The following is a 19003-nucleotide window of genomic DNA, read 5'->3' on the forward strand; positions in this document are numbered from 1 at the left end:
GAAGCCTGGAAAAGAGCCCAGAATATGTACACATGCAAGTGTATACTGTGAAGGTTCATGCAGTGTATTGTGTGCTGTGTCTGCTTTAATCTGTAAGGGAACTATGCCAGAGAGATGTTCCACTATCACTTTAAGAAATTGGTTCTTCTCTGGGATCTGCAGTAAAACTCATTTATTCCTTGGCCCATAGCCTAATGTTCTCCCTCAGTTAATTGAGATCTGTTAATGGGTTTTGGAGATGTCCTGCCATCCAACTAACAGATAAACAAACACTGAGTGAAAGCAGAACCTCCATGGTTTTGATACAAATACAGAAAACAGACATTAGGAAAAACATTTTATTGCACTATGACTCCATTGGCTCATTTACACCTTCCATTATAATTGTGTATTCAGATAAATAATCCATCTGTACAGTCTCTCTGCCTACTGTGTCTGCTGCTGCTGCTTTATGCTTTGCTGGAGAGGTGTTCCACTCTGCTGTCATTTTGAGATCCTAATTAGTGCTGTTTGTTGCTTTGTGTTGGTGAAATACAACTTGTCTGGTCCCATGTGTTTGCCAAGTAAAACTAATGCACATATGATCAAATGCTGTTTATGACTGCAGCAAATACATCATTATGCAATAAAGAGGCACGTGTGTGTGTGTGTGTGTGTGTGTGTGTGTGTGTGTGTGTGTGTGTGTGTGTGTGTGTGTGTCATGGATAAATGTGGCTCCACCCATATATAATTCTCTACGCAAGCCTTTATCTTGGGCTGGTGACTCTGTCAGATACTTTGCCCTGTGCTGTATCTGGTTGGAGCAGACACAGTGTACCGCATTCACACATATCATAAACCCTGTTGTTTTGCAGTGAGGATTCCAGATATCCTCTTCTTTTGGCTTCAACACAACATGTGTGTGCATATGTATGTGCGCTTGTATGTCAGCGACAGGCCTGTGTTATATCCTGCTGCCTTATCCATGCGTCACACACAAACACAGCCTCGTGATGGCACACATGTATGCACACACTGAAGTAACGGCGTGTGACTCCTCAGCGAGCTAATGATTGTACCTGTTTTGGAAACAGATAGGGTATCGCGGCGTGGCTGAGGCACAGGGAAAATGAGTCCAGCACATTAACCTTTCCTTTATTTAGCTTCTGTCCTGTGAAGGCAACGAGGTGAACCAATATCAGATGGCAAAGTGACTGGGCCGCAAATGAGAATATGGATGCAGGCAAATGGAATTAGATTGTAATAGACAGCAGCTTGGATGAATCGTTTTCTTGGATGTGTGTGTTTGGCGAGCCCATAAACGAGATACAGGGCGTTTGATTCCCTGAAACTGGGTGCGAGCAAAACACAATCATGAATGTAAAATGGAACCTTGTTAGTCGGGGGGCGGGGGGGGGGGGGGGGGGGGGGGAACAATAAAAGCGCACCGAGTCGGGTTGAGCTTTAGTCACGTCCCATCCAATCACTTCTCGCTCTGTGAACGAGAACTTTTCTGGCCCCGGCTGCCACATTCTAACATTCCAGATGCAGGTACCCAATTACAGCAATTTGCAACTCGCAATTCCGAAGAAATTTTATTCACAAGAGCGAGTGGAAAGTTGACACAAGGTGACATTTTTAACTTGTGGGCAGATTTTAAATGCATCCCAGCTGTACGGGTTGCAGATTTACACCTGGGCTGGCTGTGGCTGACATCCAGTCACAGGCAGGCCATGCATTTACACTCCTAATGTTGTTTTGCTGTGATGAATTACAGCGGGAAGACAAAAGGAATTATCTTATATTGTCCTTGTCATTTCTGAAAACAGGCCGCAAATACACTGACTTGCCATTACATGACAAAAGGGAAATGACTTACAGTATGTGGAATACAATTTTGAATTTCATCAAGAAAATCATCATATTTATATAATCATATAAGAGTGTATAACAGTCACACACATAGGTTGCTCTCTTCTCAGCTGGGTGACTTGTTAGCTGTAACGTTTGCATCATGGCTTGGAGAACATCTGCATATTCAACACGGTCGTGACACAGTGGGAACGACGATGTCACAGTGTCATGTGAGTAAACCGGTGTGACCTCGCCGGTAAGACTGTTTTACATCTTCTTTTACCCTGATGCATCCTGCAGATATTTAAAGTACAATCATATTATATCAACTACCAAATCTAATTTGCAGCCTCTGACAGCTTGGGTGATAACGAGTTGAATAATCTTGTTTGTAAAAAAAAAGCCCAAGCAGAACATTGTGTGGATCAGACACACACGCTTTATAAAGCCGTCTGAAACTGCAGAATCTCATTTGAAGGTAGATGAGATTCCTCCTGGTGCGTGACCACTTCATCTCCATTGATTATTGAACACTCACACGCATGTTCACACATCCAAACCTAGCATACACACAGTGTTAATTGAGAGATGTGTGTATGTGTGTGTGTGTGTGTGATATATCTGTATGCAGGGAATTGAAGTGTTTGTCCCCAGTCATGAATACAGAATAGCCTCTCTCCCTCTATTAAAAGCCCAGCAGTGGGATTGTTATTCCTCTTCTTTTTTTCCTCCTGCATCTTCCTCCTCCTGTGTTGTCTCGCTCCATCTCTACCTTCATCTGTCAGCCACTCCTCCCAGCAGACGGCCCCTGCTGTTTACTTTTCATTTCTCTCTGTGAATCTTAACTGCACACTGTGTCTTCCCAGGGTCACTTCTAATCAGACTTATGATGCAATGTTCTCTGCAGCCGCCCGACTCACCAAATGGCCCGACGTGTGTGTGTCTCAGGCTCTGGCTGTGTGTCCCTGGGTGGTCTCCACTCTGCTGACTTTGCTTTCGCCGTATCATTTTCCAACTTCCAACTTTCCACAGATAAGCAGAATTGATTGGAATTTATTTGCACAGATGGCTTTTCCTCTGGAATCCACGTTGTTGTTTTTGAACACATCCAAATTTTTCTTCTCTTCTCCTCCTTCTCATCCTTGTCTGTCATTATTGGCTCTTAGAGGACAGGAAATAGCTTTCTTCCCTCCATCACTTCCTCCCTTTCCCTTCACATACTGGGCCAGCTGTACCTCTGTAATCCTCCTCCTCTCCACATTCTAACTGTTCTTGCACCTCTGGACTCTTTCAACCCTGAGACTATTGCTTCTCTCACACCTCAGAGTGTCTCCGAGGCCTGTTCACACTACACATAAAAAACTATCCCGATGGATGACTAAAGCTCTACATACGGCCATGAATGCAACAAACACATGAAAAACTAAAAAAGACAAAGCACTGGGACATTTTAAGAGGTTTTACGGCGACATTATTTGTGCAGGATATATCTGGATGTACTCAAACACACACAACATTAACAATAACATTACTAATTCCCTGCAGGCTTGCTTTTCCAGTCTGTAATGCATTCTTGGCCTGGATGTTTTGGCTGAAAAACAATGTGCAGATGTCTCACCGCTTTTGTCTTTCCATATCTGTGCATAAACTCTGCAGTCTGCTGCCTCACATATAAATTAGTGTTCCAAATGAGGTTTTTATATAGCTGTGGTAAGTATCCAATGTCAGTAAAAGGCACAGGGGACATTCCTCCCTTCCAGCCATGTCCTATGGACCCTGCAGGTTACACTTTAGTCAGCATAAAGGAGAACGCTGCTTTAAAAAGTCATGATTGGGCAGGGAGAAAAGTGCAGAATTAAAAATGTAGAGTATAAACTAATAAATCATCACAGCCACTGCTTCAGATGAATCAAAATAGCTCAGAACGTTTATCTTTCCGTCAGATACTCTGTGTCCTTCAGGTACAGGAGATATGATCCTTTCATTTGAGCCGGTGGGCAGAGGAAGTGTCCTGTCACTTACAGCATACATACAGTGTTAACCTATTGACGACCCTTCCTCCCTCACTCTGCTTTTAAATCATGGAGGATGGTGAACGTAATGGAGAAGCGCATTATGAAGGGAATTAGCCCTAAGGAGCACTCATGTGACAAACTATTCATGTGATCAAGATACTGAAGGAGGTTTTGGAACATGTTGCCGCCCTTTTGTGTGTGTATTTGCAAGTTGGTGAGTGGGTATCTGTATTTGTGGCGTTTATAAAAGAAATATTAGCCACTCAGCGGTGTTTACTCTGCCTGGAGGTTAAAGCTGAAGTGTATACTGCCGTTCTTTGTGCTGTGTGGTTTGGCTGCAAGGTCAAAGTGAGATAAAAAGAGCAGAATAAAAGAGACGGGCAGGGAGGAGTGTTTCATACAGGCACATATAGCAGAGGAGCAGCAATGTCTAATTTAGCATTGAGAGGAAGATGGCTTACATGAATGCAATTGGTCGGTAACAGCTATACTTCTGATGAAAATGATCACATTTGAATGACTATTTATGCGATTTAAAAAAAGAAGAGGGGCAGATGTACCATGCAATATGCATTGCTAGAGATTGTGCCTCTTGTTTATTGAGGCTGTGTGAGGCACTGCAGCATTTTGTATGATGGCAGAAGCTACAAAAACAAGATAAACATGTTTTCCTGATTTCATATTTATGAGAGCGAGCAGAGATCATTTTGCAAAGTCTCCAGCTCAGGGTTTTTCATTTTCGGGAGCTGTTGTGCATTTCAGCCTCGTTTCTTTCCCCCTCAGTGCAGATGGCAAATGGATCTATTGATGGTGCCCCAGTGAGCTGCCATTGGATGAATTATGTAACAGGCTTGGTAGGTTATGAATGCGACAGCACAGGAGAAAAAGTACTTACGCTGCTGTCGTGACAACTGAAACCATAACCTCTGTATTTACATACAGTACAGAGTTCCGTGTAAATCCTGGTTGTGTATGCCGAGGCTGAGTGCAGACTTCTGATGCGTGATGTTTGAAGGGTAAACACATCTGACAGACAAGAGTAAAGGAAAAGTACAATGTGTCATTTCTTAATAACACCATAAAATGTCGATGTGAAAACTCAGTCATTCATGAAATGCATTTAATGAGATTTTTGTGCCGGGTGGTCATTTCATGTATCAGGAAGACAGTGAGTGATTTGGAGGTCACTGTGGTTACAGGATACAATTCATAATTTGAATTCACACCAGTAAATGAAAACTAAATGGCTTTGTTGTGTTCGGCTTATGAGGGAAAGGACGCCAATGAGGAAATTAACGTGGCGATTGCTTGTGCCGATTAGAAACTCAGGCATCAGTTACATGCTTGAGAAAACCGATTTACCCTCACATAATCAATGCGTTTTACTCCAAGTATAACCAGTGTCAGCTTTAAGACGATTTTTGATGGATTATTGCATTTACAGAACATAAGCAATCAATTTACTGCCTCAGTTAGAGTCGCACTCTGAATCTTTTGCCTTGAGCCTCATATTTGGATGAAGTTTACTGCAGGGATCAAAGATATTTTATAGGTATTTTACAGGAGTATACTCTTGGTAGATTGCAGTTTTGTTTTGATGCGTGTCACATTGTGTTGTGTTGTAAGGGATCAGGAGGCCTCAAGTAGCCCCCATAGGACATTTACTGTATATTATGGTTGTTGTATCTGTCTCTCTGAGCTCTGAGGCATTTGTAAAGTTATCGTGGATTTCAGTGTAAGTCCCCATTGTGGACTTGTGAAGCTTGTTAAATCCATTTATTGGCTTCAGTTGATCTAATTGGACATCAGAGCTGAAGAGAAACTTAAAGTGACAGATCAAACACCACATTTTCTCAGAAACATATTCCACTGTTGATGTCTCAGTTTGGAAGATAACTCTATATATTTTTGCGGTATAAAGGGAAATAAACTTGAGCGGATCAGTCTCCAACAATATTTGTCTCTGCCTCTCCTTTCGGTGCGTTTCTGTCTCCCTGCATCTCACCCACCAGCTCATTTACTCTTCAAAAGGGAGAACGCAGCATCTGTCTATTACGAAGAGCCCAGGGCGCTCTGCAGAGCTGTGTTAAGTAATAACAACCAGTGACGTCAAAGGCTCTCCATCTGAGCTGGAGAGAGGGAGGGTGAGGGGGCGAACGAGGGATAAAAAGGAACGGAAAGAGCGGAGGCGGGGATGGAGACATGGAGCCGCTAGAGTGTGAGAATCCTCTTTAGCTCTTGTGTGTGTGTGTGTGGGTGTGGGTGTGGGTGTGGGTGTGCCTGCCAGTGACCCTACTTCTGTTATTGTCTGTACCATAGTGTATATGTAAACATTATATCTTGTATGTGTTTCTTTAAGGAACGAGCTTTCTTAACAATGCGAGTGATGTCATTTTTAATTGTCCTGGTCTCGGGAGCTAATAAACATCAGCGACGTGAGTGTGTGTTATGCTCCATCACACATCTGCCCATTAGAATAATTTTGTATGTATCACATCGTGGCACTTTGATGTCATCGGCCTGCAACAAAGGAGGCCAGCCTCTGTTCATCCTCTGTTGCCAGGGCGAAATGAAATGAGTTTTTATTGGCGGGATATTTCCATTAACTTTACTGCTGTTTTGAATATTACAAAGTGTTTGAGGAGATAGGAGGAGATAGTTTAACCAGTTTTTCCTTTCTCTTCAGCACGGTGTGATCGTTTAAAATAATGCCTCCCTTTTATTTGACTGGGGTCATATTAGCTGAAATTGTTTTGTAAATTATTTGTTCTAATACAAAATGAAATGGAAACAATGAACCTTACTTAGAAAGTATTGGTTCTTGATAACATGAGAAGATGACATGCAAATGTATCGTAAATGTCAGGATATTGCAGATATACTTCCCATTGAACAGTTTAGTTCCTAGTGAAAGCCTGTAAATCATCAATCAGACGAGCATTTCTTCAGTACAGTTAGAGCTTCATAACAAACTAAATTAGGTAAATGACTCATATCTCTCATTCCTCGCATTGTCATTCCTGGAATCGAACCTCAGACTCCGTTTGAGGACTGATTGGGGATTAGAGCTCTTAGAGGGGTTTTCGTCCTGACAGGAGCAGCAGTGAGTGGTGGACGCATTAGTGGATTACACACTAAGACAATATAGCAGCCTTAACATGCCTCATTATCACTGCTGACCTTGCTCTGTCAGGTTACAGCTATTTGTTACAAGTGTGTACACCGCAAGTGTGCATGTCCAGAGAGTTACACACAGATTCTGCACCACTAAAACAGCAGAAGCACCATCTGCAAGTATGTTAATCACCATATCTGTGGTAAAAACATACTGTATCTGTATCTGTATATATGCCATTGGCTCTGGCAGACACGTGGCATTAGTATGTGCTAAGCTGTTTGCACTAAAACAATCCAGAAGGCCTTGACAGGAGTGGGGAACTCTGCATTGGTACCAGTGACTTCACACTCCCTATTGATTTCCATTGTAGACCATGAATCTGATAATCACACACAATCTAGTGCCATCTTGGAGCGAGTGTACATTTCAATTGGATTGAAATTGAGTTATAGTAAAGCATGTTACTTTAAACCTTTCAAATACACTTCTACTATTACACCTTACCATGAAAATAATACATTTTCCTTTGCAATTGCAATATTTTGACCACCAGGGAGGCTTCACGCACCAACAGTGGGACAGTTCAAGAATCCCACAGTTTGTTTACATGCACTCAATACTTAGATGAATACTACATTATGTGTCCACTCTGTGATGAAGGCAGAGGTGCATTTAAGCTGTACACATGAACATACCCTGAGTGTTCATGACGTGTTATGGAAAGGTTGTATGAGACGAGTCCTCCCCTTTAAGGAAATGAATGCAGATGGGGCATATGCTGACAAAAGATGTTTACAAGCCTGAATAAATTCACAATAGCATAATCTAGGTCTGTTACATTGACTCATGCTGGTTTTAATCATATTAAGGTATAGACATGGGTTTTGAAAGAATCTTATTGTCTTAATCACAGTATAATCAAAAGCTATCTACGGCAGTCTGTACGCCGCCTCTGCCTGATCTCATCATTTGAGCCATTTTACACATTTACAACTTGTCGTGACAAGCACATGACTATGCTTGGCAAAGCTAAGTGCTTGAAGAATGTCTAAAGGTCCATAGTGTCATAAGCCTACAGTGCAACAACAGCATTACTCCAAGCTCCTGTGACCACAAAAGCAATGCTTAGTACTGCAGAAATGATTCTCCAGGGCTGAAATAATGAAATGTATGATATGACATAAGGAAATGATTGGTCTTTTTACCCTGTGTTAACTAATATGATTACTTTATGGCAAACCAGTCTGTTTCTTATCTCTCTGTTATAGTTTGGCTCACCACCATTGCAAAGTTTGTTTTTATACATACATGGAACCGTTTTACGCCACTATTTAACATTGACATCATGGAGCAATTACATCACGGCAGTCAACCCCAGGAATACATATGCACACATACTTTAAGAGTGGAGGTGCACTTTAAATTTGGCAGCACCGTGCATTCAGCCAGGCTATGACGTGCGTAGCCGACATCAGCACCTTGGATACGGGCTCACCATTCACCGTAGGGCTCCTGCCCCGTTTTGGACCAATCAGCGGCCGTGTTTTCCACACAGCGCTCAGCACCACCCACACTGCTGCCAGCTGTATTGTTCCGCTGTGGGGAATCTCTCTCCGGCTATATACATTCCTGTTCAATTCGTCATAACTCCAGCATTTCCGTGCTTTTTCCCCAAAGAAAGAGTGGTCCAACTTATGCAAATGCACTGTGATTAAAGTGATGTGAATGATACACATGATTTAGCATCGGCGATAGTGATCAGGTCCTATTTCCACAGTCTGATATAGACACAGCAGAATATGCTTGTACGAGTACATGTCACCTGAGTGCGTCGATGAATAACTGAGTATTACAGCTCTGCCTGCATTTGTATTGTGGAATAATGGCGGATAAGGTTAATAAAGGGGTTATAGAAAGGTTGTCATCATTTTAGAACAATGCTGAAATCCAACATTCTTTAATCGACGAGTGTATGCTATAAGACATGACAGGAAGACAAAACATGGCGACAAAACAGTACATCTGATCTTTCTGCTTCTGTCCCGACATTAATTATTATTTTTTGCCTTTCCCTGTCAACGCAGACCTAGGTTATCTCTGACTCAAGCGTTCATCACAGGCGTCTCTCCCATTTCACAGAATCATATGTCACGAATTGACAGCACCCGTCAGCCAATGAGCGCTCGATTCCGGCTCTTAAAAGAGGGCGGGACTCTCATTTCCAACCAATCGTAGCCGCTCGTATTGTTTTGACCCTTGAAACCGCATCACCGCCTCCCTCGTGCCCATGGCGGAGGAAAGCTATAAATAAGGGAGCCGCCAGATCAGCAGGGGCACGAAGTTGCGAAACTCCCGAGAAGGAGGGAGCCACTCTGCAGGCCTGCTGAACAGGGAAAACTAAAGCGAAATAACCTTCAAACTAAACGTCGACATCTATCCTCCATCTCCACATACTGGAATAATTTTTTTGTACTGTTAATATATTCTATGTGAAGAAAATATTTATACGCAACTTGTTTTTTTCTATTTGCACTAACTAACGGTACTTCAGAACTACTGAGAATCCTTTTTTTTTTTTACCGAAAAGTAAGTATATTTCACCCACTTTCACTCGAGACGTTTGCTGACATAAATGCGCCGCTTGTTACGATGGGATTGTCTTTATTTTGCTCGCTGTCATACTGGACTGCTTATTCAGATACACTAAGCTGATTTGCTGCGTCAGTCCACGAAGTTAGGGAGGGGTGTGTGTGTGTATGTGTGTGTGCCCGTCCGTCCGTCTGTCCTTTCCTCTAATATAAACGATTACTAACGCGCTTTAATCATATTCCGAATATAACAACTGAAGACTAAGCTGAGTCGTATCAGTTCCGATCTGGTAATGCACTGTTCCGTTTAGTGTCGCAATTTTGAAATGTTATCCTTCGCATCTTAACTTCTCCATATTCGTATACGACGATCCGAGTCATTCGGTTGAATCTGTCGTTGACGTGGCTGGTAAATAAATCAACTTTTTTTTTCTTGGACGTTCGTCGCTTTCACTCTCCTTCACGTCTGAACGGTGCAGATCTCAGGGGCGAGGATTATTACAGAAGCGCCTGTTTCATAAGGCGATTTCCGTGTGTATTTAAATCGCCAGGCGTTAGCACACCGTCCTCCTCCTCATCCTCCTCGTCTTCAACTATCAAACAAGGGTGTTGCTGTTTTTTGTTCCAAGTCTTATTTCGACACGATTGCGATACTGAGACTCGATACCGAATATAAACAGCCTCCACTTCCCCACTCATCTTTCCTCTTCTCGGTATTATTTTGCAAACAATTTCCTCCTTCGATGTTAAATGCAACAACCCCCCCTGAACGAGTTTTCTGTCTCCTGCTTTAAGAGCTCTAAAGCCCAAACAGACTGCCCAGTGTTGTATAACAGACATATGTGGGGGTCCTATGAGCTCATATCTACAGACTTTATGACCCAAAGAAAAGGAAAAGATGTGCAATATTCACTATTTCATCCAAACAATCTTCCCAGATCCGGGATATTCTATTGGATATCTTGAGTCTCTTTATGATCCGTGACTAGTTTCATTGTAAACATCTGTCTTGTTGTGTATATTAAGCTCAAACTGTGACATGTATGCCTCAGTATTGCATCTGCAGTGCCTGTAGGTCCTCCAGATAGCAAAGAGTTAATGTCCACAGAGGATTTAATTACACTCCCTTTACAAAGTCTCCAGTTGTGGACTCAGACAGGCAACAAAAGCAAAGAACCCAAACAGAAACACGAGTCCTGTGTGAATGTCTTGAATTGGACTCCAAATTGGAAAACGATGACCTTTGCTTTCAAATGAACTCAGAATATGCTCATTTTAGTTTGTTAGTATATTGAAATCAATGACTTAAGGTGTATTTGTCTCTCTTGTTTGTTGCAGGAAAGAAAACGATCACACCCTGTGGAAGGAGACCACTTCTACAAAACCAGCACTTTTGTTTATTGAACCGGTTTCATCCAAGTTCTGGTTCCTTTTGCCAGCCCGACACCTCGTACTGCCTGGAGAGCAGCTGTCCAGCCCACCACGGATAAACAAAGCAGACCCAGTGGACACATTCAAGGTCACATTCGCCTAATCTTAACGTATCTGGTAAAGTTCAGCAGTTAGCTATGCAGCTTGAAATCCAAGTAGCTCTCAACTTCATCATTTCATACCTGTACAACAAGCTGCCAAGGCGGCGGGTCAACATTTTCGGCGAGGAGCTGGAACGTCAGCTGAAGCAGAAATACGAGGGACACTGGTACCCAGACAAGCCATACAAAGGCTCAGGATTCCGATGCATCCACGTTGGGGAGAAGGTGGACCCTGTGGTGGAGAAGGCAGCCAAAGAGAGCGGGCTCGACATTGAGGACGTCCGCAACAATCTGCCCCAGGACCTCAGCGTGTGGATCGACCCCTTTGAGGTGTCCTACCAGATTGGAGAGAAGGGGCCGGTCAAGGTGTTGTACGTGGACGACAGCAACGAAAGCGCAGCCGCGAGCAACGGGGGACTGGATCTGGACAAAGAGATCAAGAACAGTTTCAATCCCGACGCGCAGGTTTTTATGCCCATCAACGAGCCTTTGAGCGGCACCTCTCCCGGTTCCAGTTCACCCTCTCCTCCCTTCGGCCACTCGGCAGCTGTCAGCCCCACCTTTATGCCGCGCTCCACTCAGCCTTTAACCTTCACAACCGCTACCTTCGCCGCCACCAAGTTCGGCTCCACTAAAATGAAGAGCAGCGGGCGGAACAACAACAACAACAGTGGCAACGGCGCTGGGAACAAGTTGGCACGTACCTCCCCCACCAACCTGGGCCTGAATGTGAACAGCCTCCTGAAACAGAAAGCCATCTCCACCTCCATGCACTCTTTGTACGGGTTGGGCCTGGGAGCACAGCAGCAGCAGCAGCAGAAGCCCTCCGCCCTTTCCCCCAACGCCAAGGAGTTTGTGTTCCCCAGCCTGCAGGGCAGCCAGAGCAGCCAGAGCGCTCTCTTTCCCGGGGAAAGCTCGCTCAGCCTCAGCCCGCTGCAGTACAGCAATGCCTTCGACATGTTTGCGGCCTACGGTGGCCTCAATGACAAGTCCCTCATGGATGGCTTGAATTTCAGCTTGAACAACATGCAGTATTCTAACCAGCAATTCCAGCCTGTTATGGCCAACTAGTACACGTTAAGGTACTACTTAAGCTACTACTACACACAGAAACGACCAGAGATATGTGACATAAGGAAAAGCAAACAGATGCACATTTTGAAAATTAAAAAAAAAAAGAGTAAACAAGGACAGAATGTCAAGGATAAAAGGAAAAAAGTGACTTGTCAACTTGTAAGATCTTCGTGACGAGTTCAAGTGCATGAGCCCGAGGGTGAATTTCTTTGCCCCCTTGAGTTTTTTTTTTTTCTTTCCTAAACAATGAAGCTTGTAGTACAAGATGTCCAAGCTTGGTTACCTAAAACTTCAACATGCATCATTGTTATTTCTTTTGCCAACCAAGCACAAAATATTTTTTTATGTGACTGTTTTAAGATATAAAAAATACAAAAAAAAACACCACAAGTCATGGCCTCTTTCAGTATTTAAACATAACTGGACACAGCCAATTTTTCACAAAATTGGCATAAATAAGTGGGATTTCCTGGTCTTTTTTCTAATTGTATAATTTAATTTAGTACAGAGTTTGTAAAATATCAGAGTATCTATTGTTTCTACAACATGGTATTGCATTTATATCTTTTTACTACTCCAGTGATCCGTGATGGCTGCAGCAACTTTATGTTTTCTTTTTTTATTGAAATTATAAAATGAATCCATCTTAAAAAAAACATTGACTATTCTAAAGATTGTGTACAGAATATTCCGTAGTGGTGGGATTTAAGATTATTTGCTTTTTTGAAAAACATAAGAGTTGTATTTTCTGTTAAGAGTTTAAAGATTTTTGCTATATTATGGACAAAATGTAATCATATATTAATTTTGTACCTACATTGTGCAATACTTGATAAAACAAACGGTATAACAAAGTATTTGGAGTCAGTGTCTTACATGTTAAGAGGGACTGATAGTTTATTAAGTTTGTATTAAAAAGCTTGAAAATAACGACAGTTGTTCAGTTTGTCTTTGGTCTTTGTGGTCTAGCTGGTGGATGCAGGTGTTGAAGGTGATGATGAGGCAGAACTTGGTTTGGTTTTGTAACATGTCGGGACAAATCCTGTGTTCTGTCCTCAAGTCAGACGAGTGAGAGTTTCTGGTGTGAGTCACTTTCTCGACATACATTCTCATACATTGGTACATTGTGTCCTGACACACTGATAATAACTCGGATAGGAACGTTACAATACGCTGCACCAGATGGAGCTTTAGGTTTGTAAACTTTGGCTTATTGCATGTGGAAGAAAGGGTCCAGAAGATGAGAAATGAAAGCAACAACAAGCCAAGTCAAACTACAATTCTGATTCTGATCTATTTGTGGCAATAAGTAGAGTATTCCTTTAACCAAAAAACATCAGCACCCATAAGCACCATTGAAATCTCCATTGATAAACACAAGTAACAGACGTCCATTATGTCTTTTACTCAACCATATAATCTATCCGTTGCTCAACTGACATATTCCCCCACACTAAACATTTGTCCACACTGTACAGATAATGTCTGTTACCAGTGCCCCAGGGCCCACTGTCATCACACACAGATATTTGTAGTGGGGATTACATCAATTCTGATAACCCAATAACCAAGGCATGTGCTCACAAGCAGGGCTACAAAACCGGTATATCTACATAATTCCATCATGTTCAGGGAGAGAAAACGTCATCAAACCGGCCTTAGTAACTTGATGCAAGATACCGAATCCCTACCAGCTGAATCCGAGGAGCCTAGGAGCCATTTTCCCCGCCATGAGAGTATCTCCTTCGCTGTTTAACTCTGGAAAATGCTGCCGTGTTAAAAGCCCTTACAGGACGAGTTGCTCAATTCTAACCTACCATCCAAACTGGTCAGTTACATTTCACCCAGTGTCCCCAGGGATACAACCTGTTAATGGATAACTGGCAGTGCTGTCTACTGAGAGCAAATGGGATATTCAAGTATGGACGGGAACGTCCTGCAGAAAGTACTTTCATATACTTTGCAAACAAAAGTCTTCCCAAGCTAATTAACTGAGCACTTTGAAAACTATTCAGGCTTCTTGTCAACAGACTAGGAGGAAATACTGGAATTGAGTCGAGTAGTTTTCATAATGGCGGTTATTCTAATTAAGGAACGTTACTTGGCGACAAGACAGATTAAACCTTTTTCGCAGTCTGTGGAGATAAAACACACCCTTGAAGGTAATTGCCTCAGTTGAAGATCTAAGTCAAATAGTTCACTCTGCAAGTAACTCCCACTTTCCTGTATTCATCTGTGTTTTCAAGCTTCTCCGTGAAGTTTCAGCACAGCCACCACACACTAACATAAACATTTTTGCGATGACCAACGCCTGCAGGGTTGTGGCTGGTGTTGAGGATAAGACCTCTTGGGGTGTTGTTGCTGTTGCCTCTGGTGAAGAGTGTGACGAGTTCAAATCACTCTGCGCGGCTGCCGTATCACCATCAGCCCTCCCGGTAATCTCGGGTCCTGACAGGCTGTCTAAAGTTCAGTGTTTGTTTTTCATCTTAGTTGCTGATTCTGCGAGTGTGTGTTTATCTTGGCCTGTGACACTGTGCATCCCTGATCACCTGTGTGTGTGTTTCTGTGTGGAATATGGCATTCTACAGATCCTCTTGATGGATTATTATGCTCCTGGTTGCTCACTCATCAGTGTTATACATGGTTCTGGGGCCTGAGAGAGAGAGAGGCTCGATGACGGGAAGACAAAACAGGATGAGAGTCAACACAAACAGAGGGAGTGAGAGTGAAATGCTGCTTGCGGCACTGTTGAGGCTAAGCCAGAGAGCATCCCCTCCCCCCCTGCCCCAGTCCGCCTCCTCCTGTCATAAGAACAGGTGGAGCCTGGCTCAGCTTGATGGTCCCAGCCGACAGGGCCTTATGGTAATGTCACCCTGTTCAGCGAAAAACAGTTAATGGCTTTTCAGCCCCTTGCCTTGGTCCAACCCCTTCGCCCCATCTATTTCTGGAAACACACTGGAGCTGATTGAGCAATGATAAGCAGCAGGGAATTCAGGCTTCTTCTGAACATTATTCCACCCCAACACCTCTACCACACCTCTATCTCCTGGGAATACTGTAAGGAAAATGATGTAGTTGAGTCACATCATGCTCTGAAATAATTCCCTTACATTACTGAGGTGTGAAAAGATGAGGAATACATCTTGCTGCCAGCGTACACTAATGAGAATGTAACATTGGCTGGATTAGTCCTGCGTATTAAGGGTATTGACACAGTTGCCTCCCACACCCATTTGGAACACATGAGCCATTGCGGGTAGGCAGACAAAGCAACTATTTACGTTCCTTTAAATCTATTCCTGTACTACTAGTAGCACTACACCCTGCAGCAAAGCTCATGCTAGATCAAGCACAGAACATTACATACTGATTTGGAGCTTTTAAACGTACCGGTCTATGTATATGTATATTATATATCTGGGTTATGCCCCCCCCTTAATGTAAACTCAGTGTACATGTCATATATGGGAGTTGTCCGGTGTGCTTTGTAGGCTGTAGCTATCCCGAGCAGACACACACGTGCCCAGCCCTTTAAACTGCAGCTGCTCTTATCTGCAGAAGGGAACCAAAAACAAACACTCCCCTCCCCCTCCCTCCCTCATCTCTCAGAGTGACGTACTTGTGGTTTCCAGCACCGTCTATCACGCCACTCCCACACACCTGACACCCTGGATACTTTTTTGTAGCAGACAGAGAACCGACTGCAAAGGTTAGCAAAAGCAGCACACAAACGAGTTAATGTGTACATTCAGCGTTGAAGATGATGAAGATGCCCTCTAGTCCTGCTGCACTTTGCCTTATCAGATGCAAACAGACCCAAACCTCACAGCTTACGTTTACTCACCTCTTCACCGAGTTGCTGTGTGTTACATTCAAAGTAACACAGGCAGCTGTAGCCTAAATTAAGATGTTTACAGGGCTAAATATGGAGCTTATTTAGGGATCGTACCTCAGCATATATTTAGAACGACAACATGTTTACATATGTGACACGGTACACCCAGTACTTGCTTCAAAATGAAAGCAAGGTCGAGATTAATCGCCGGGATCGAGGCAATGCTGCCGATGGCATTGGGAGTCACGGATCAAGGGTGGAGGCCTGCTAATACTCACTTCCTGGTGTTTATAAGTGTGTGTGTTGAGGAGAGAGAGAGAGCACTGAAGCAACAAAGAAGAGAGGAGAGAGCAGAGATATGAGACAAAACAATTTAAAAAGCAATGAGACAGCCGAGGTGTTGTGACCACAGAGGTGCTGGAGGGTTCGTAAACCAAACCTGCACCCCAGCTGCTTAATCAACATTATCTATACACGTCACCGCACAGGCTTCTTCTGCAGCGGTGAGGAATAGCTACTGCTGTGTGTGAAGACGTTTAATATGTTCTTACACTCAAACCCGTTTTACTTACTTAAGCTTTGAACACTTTTATGTGATTACGATTTACAATGAGTACACACGGAAAATGTGAAGTCATTCCCACGACTTCTAGTTTCTTCCTCAGTTTTGTTTCATTTGTGGAACCATGAAGCCGCCTGGAACACTGTCATACATAAGTCATACAAAAAGCTCTTATTCTCATTTGTCTTTTCATCACAAAACCATCAAGATCAGGCTTTTGCACAAGAGTTGACACACAAACAAAGCAGAAAGATGGAATAAATTGTAAACAAAGAGGAAGGAATGAAGTATTTTGAGCATACAAATCATAAAATGTAAATGTTATTGACTTATTATCTCCCCTGCCAGGCTCTGTGCTTTCATAAATAATATACACATATAATAAAACAAGTGAACTTCAGTCTTGTCGCTCGGAGTAATAACACCTACACTCCTTATTTTCTGAGATTAATGTATTCTCAAAGGAAGCTCTTCTTCTCGGTCTTGGATGTGTGAGGATGAGATTGTTGGCCAGTGCGGCACACATTCATGGATGTGGCGAGGGAGGAAGTCAAAACATGCAGAGTTAAAGCCATCTCTGTGGCCGCGCCTGGCATGAATGAGCAGTTGTGTCTTAAAAGGTGATACGACAAGACGTCAACTCCAGCCGTACAGTTGTGAAGCAGAAGGGAAGATGTGTAGAAAGTAAAGCGCCGTGCTGTTTTCCCTGAGCTGGAGACCGTTTTTTTTCTGTTCCTCTTATGTTTACCTCTGCGTAATCTGCTGTTTACAGTTGATTTGCAGAGTAAACCGCTGAGGCCATTGAGCCTGACAACCTGTTCAGACATCCCAAGGAAATGCCTCCAACAGCTGGAGCTGCCCAGACCGACTCAGGCCAGAGGAATTCCAGTCATCTCACTAATAAGTCTGCCTGGGCCGCCCACGTGCAGGCCTGAACACACACCTCCCCCCATTTCACTTTCTCCCACACACACACCTTCATCTCTGCTACCAGATAAGAGCCATTATATGTCAGAGCTGTTTATCCTTTCGGCTGTAGATGTGCACAGTTTCAGTAAAGGTGAGGATTGTTTGGTAAATGACTCAGAGACATCAAAGGCAGAAGTCCGTTCCGCAGCGGTGACCGTGTTAAGACGACAGACAGCTGGAGCAGGTGTGTCCCTGTATGTATATTTACATACATTTACATAACCATTATCTTTGCATAGGTAAGAGAATCCATCCAGTGAATTTGCATTTCAGTTTCTCCTAGAGTGTTTTTTGCCAGATGAATGTTTGTACTGGTTTATTCATTCTGCTCCATGTGAACTGTTAGAAGCAGCAACCAATAGAAATAAGTTGCTGCTTATCTCTTGACTGCTTGCTTAAATCTGCAATCCTAAAGCAACAAAACAGTAATAAAAGAAACAGTATGTATCGTAACACTGTAAACTGTGCAAGAATGTACTTATGTATGATATTCAGTCATTTTGGATTGGATATTATGTGTAAATATTCCCTTCCAGTTGAAAACATATTAAAATGGAATTTCTAGTCAAAACTATTATAAACCCATCTGACCTTCCTCCTCTGGACTTTTAGGTACGTAGACACTCTGACTCCCGTAGGCTCCCAGCCCATTTTCCACTGTTTGTGAAAGTTACGATTGCCTGCAGCTTGACTCAAAGTTCACCCCCTCTGTCAAACAGATGTTTCGACTGTGCTCCACTGGAAAACACTTCTTATATGAGTGATTGTAGATACTGGTGCTGTTGTTTTTTTGACATTTTGACTAAGCAGTGACAATAACCTTGTATACAGTATGCTGGAGTTCTTTTCATGCTTCTCTGCCAGTATGGGAACCTGTTTCCAGAGCCAACATGACATTCTTGCTCTTCTTCCTATTCTTGGCTTTTGAGAACTGATCATGAATATCTCTGCATGTGGCTTTGCAGAGGTCCAGATGGTTGACCAAATGGTTGACGCCAAACTTCCTGAAGTTTTCAAGCCCAAAATTTTTTTATCTCAGACTTTGGCATTCTTCTTGACATCTGTTATAAAGGTGCACATATGCGTGGACGAGCTCGGCGACTCTACCCTCAGAAGCATTGTAGTGAGACTGAAAAGCTTGAATCATCCCGTCTTGAGTCTTGGGAGACATATTTTTGCCATGAAAGTTCTCCCTCATGAGAAGTACAGACAATGTGAAGTGCAAACCTGACCGCCCCGTCACCTCTCTCGTCCTCCCCGCTGTCCTTACAGTGCTATGGCCCAGCCCATGCAGTGATCTGGGGAATGTACCATACACCTGTCAACCAGCAGCTCACCACAGAAAGACTCTTTATCACGTCTAGACTTGCAAGTTATGATATAAATCTACGGATTATGGCTCAGAAAAGCAATTTAAAGTCACTTTTGAAAGTTAAGGCCAAAGCTGTAGTGATATTATATGACATTTATAGTTATA

At 43.0% G+C, this 19003-nt stretch overlaps 1 protein-coding gene and 1 long non-coding RNA gene across 2 annotated transcripts in view; both read left to right on the plus strand.

The window, feature by feature from the left end:
- Nucleotides 1-2083, plus strand: part of LOC142992694 (uncharacterized) — a 16818-nt gene extending 14735 nt beyond the window's left edge. The window contains exon 3 of the long non-coding RNA XR_012961062.1: nt 1962-2083. This is a non-coding gene — a long non-coding RNA (uncharacterized LOC142992694). The remainder of the gene's footprint in view (nt 1-1961) is intronic.
- Nucleotides 2084-9287: 7204 nt separating this feature from the next.
- tob1a (transducer of ERBB2, 1a) lies at nt 9288-13090 on the plus strand. Its single transcript, XM_076142905.1, has 2 exons — nt 9288-9552; nt 10893-13090. Exon 2 carries the CDS (start codon nt 11123-11125, stop codon nt 12155-12157), a length of 1035 nt encoding a protein of 344 aa, XP_075999020.1. The 5' UTR covers nt 9288-9552; nt 10893-11122; the 3' UTR covers nt 12158-13090.
- Nucleotides 13091-19003: the final 5913 nt, after the last annotated feature.

The sequence above is a fragment of the Genypterus blacodes genome, unplaced genomic scaffold (assembly GCF_046128005.1).
Source record: "Genypterus blacodes isolate CSIRO-AG114 ecotype Tasmania unplaced genomic scaffold, CSIRO-AGI_Gbla_v1 ptg000022l_1, whole genome shotgun sequence".
In the NCBI taxonomy this organism is placed as follows: Eukaryota; Metazoa; Chordata; class Actinopteri; order Ophidiiformes; family Ophidiidae; genus Genypterus; species Genypterus blacodes.

Coding starts and splice junctions, on each gene's coding strand:
- tob1a (XM_076142905.1), top strand. CDS start 11,123: ATGCAGCTTGAAATCCAAGTAGCTCTCAACTTCATCATTTCATACCTG.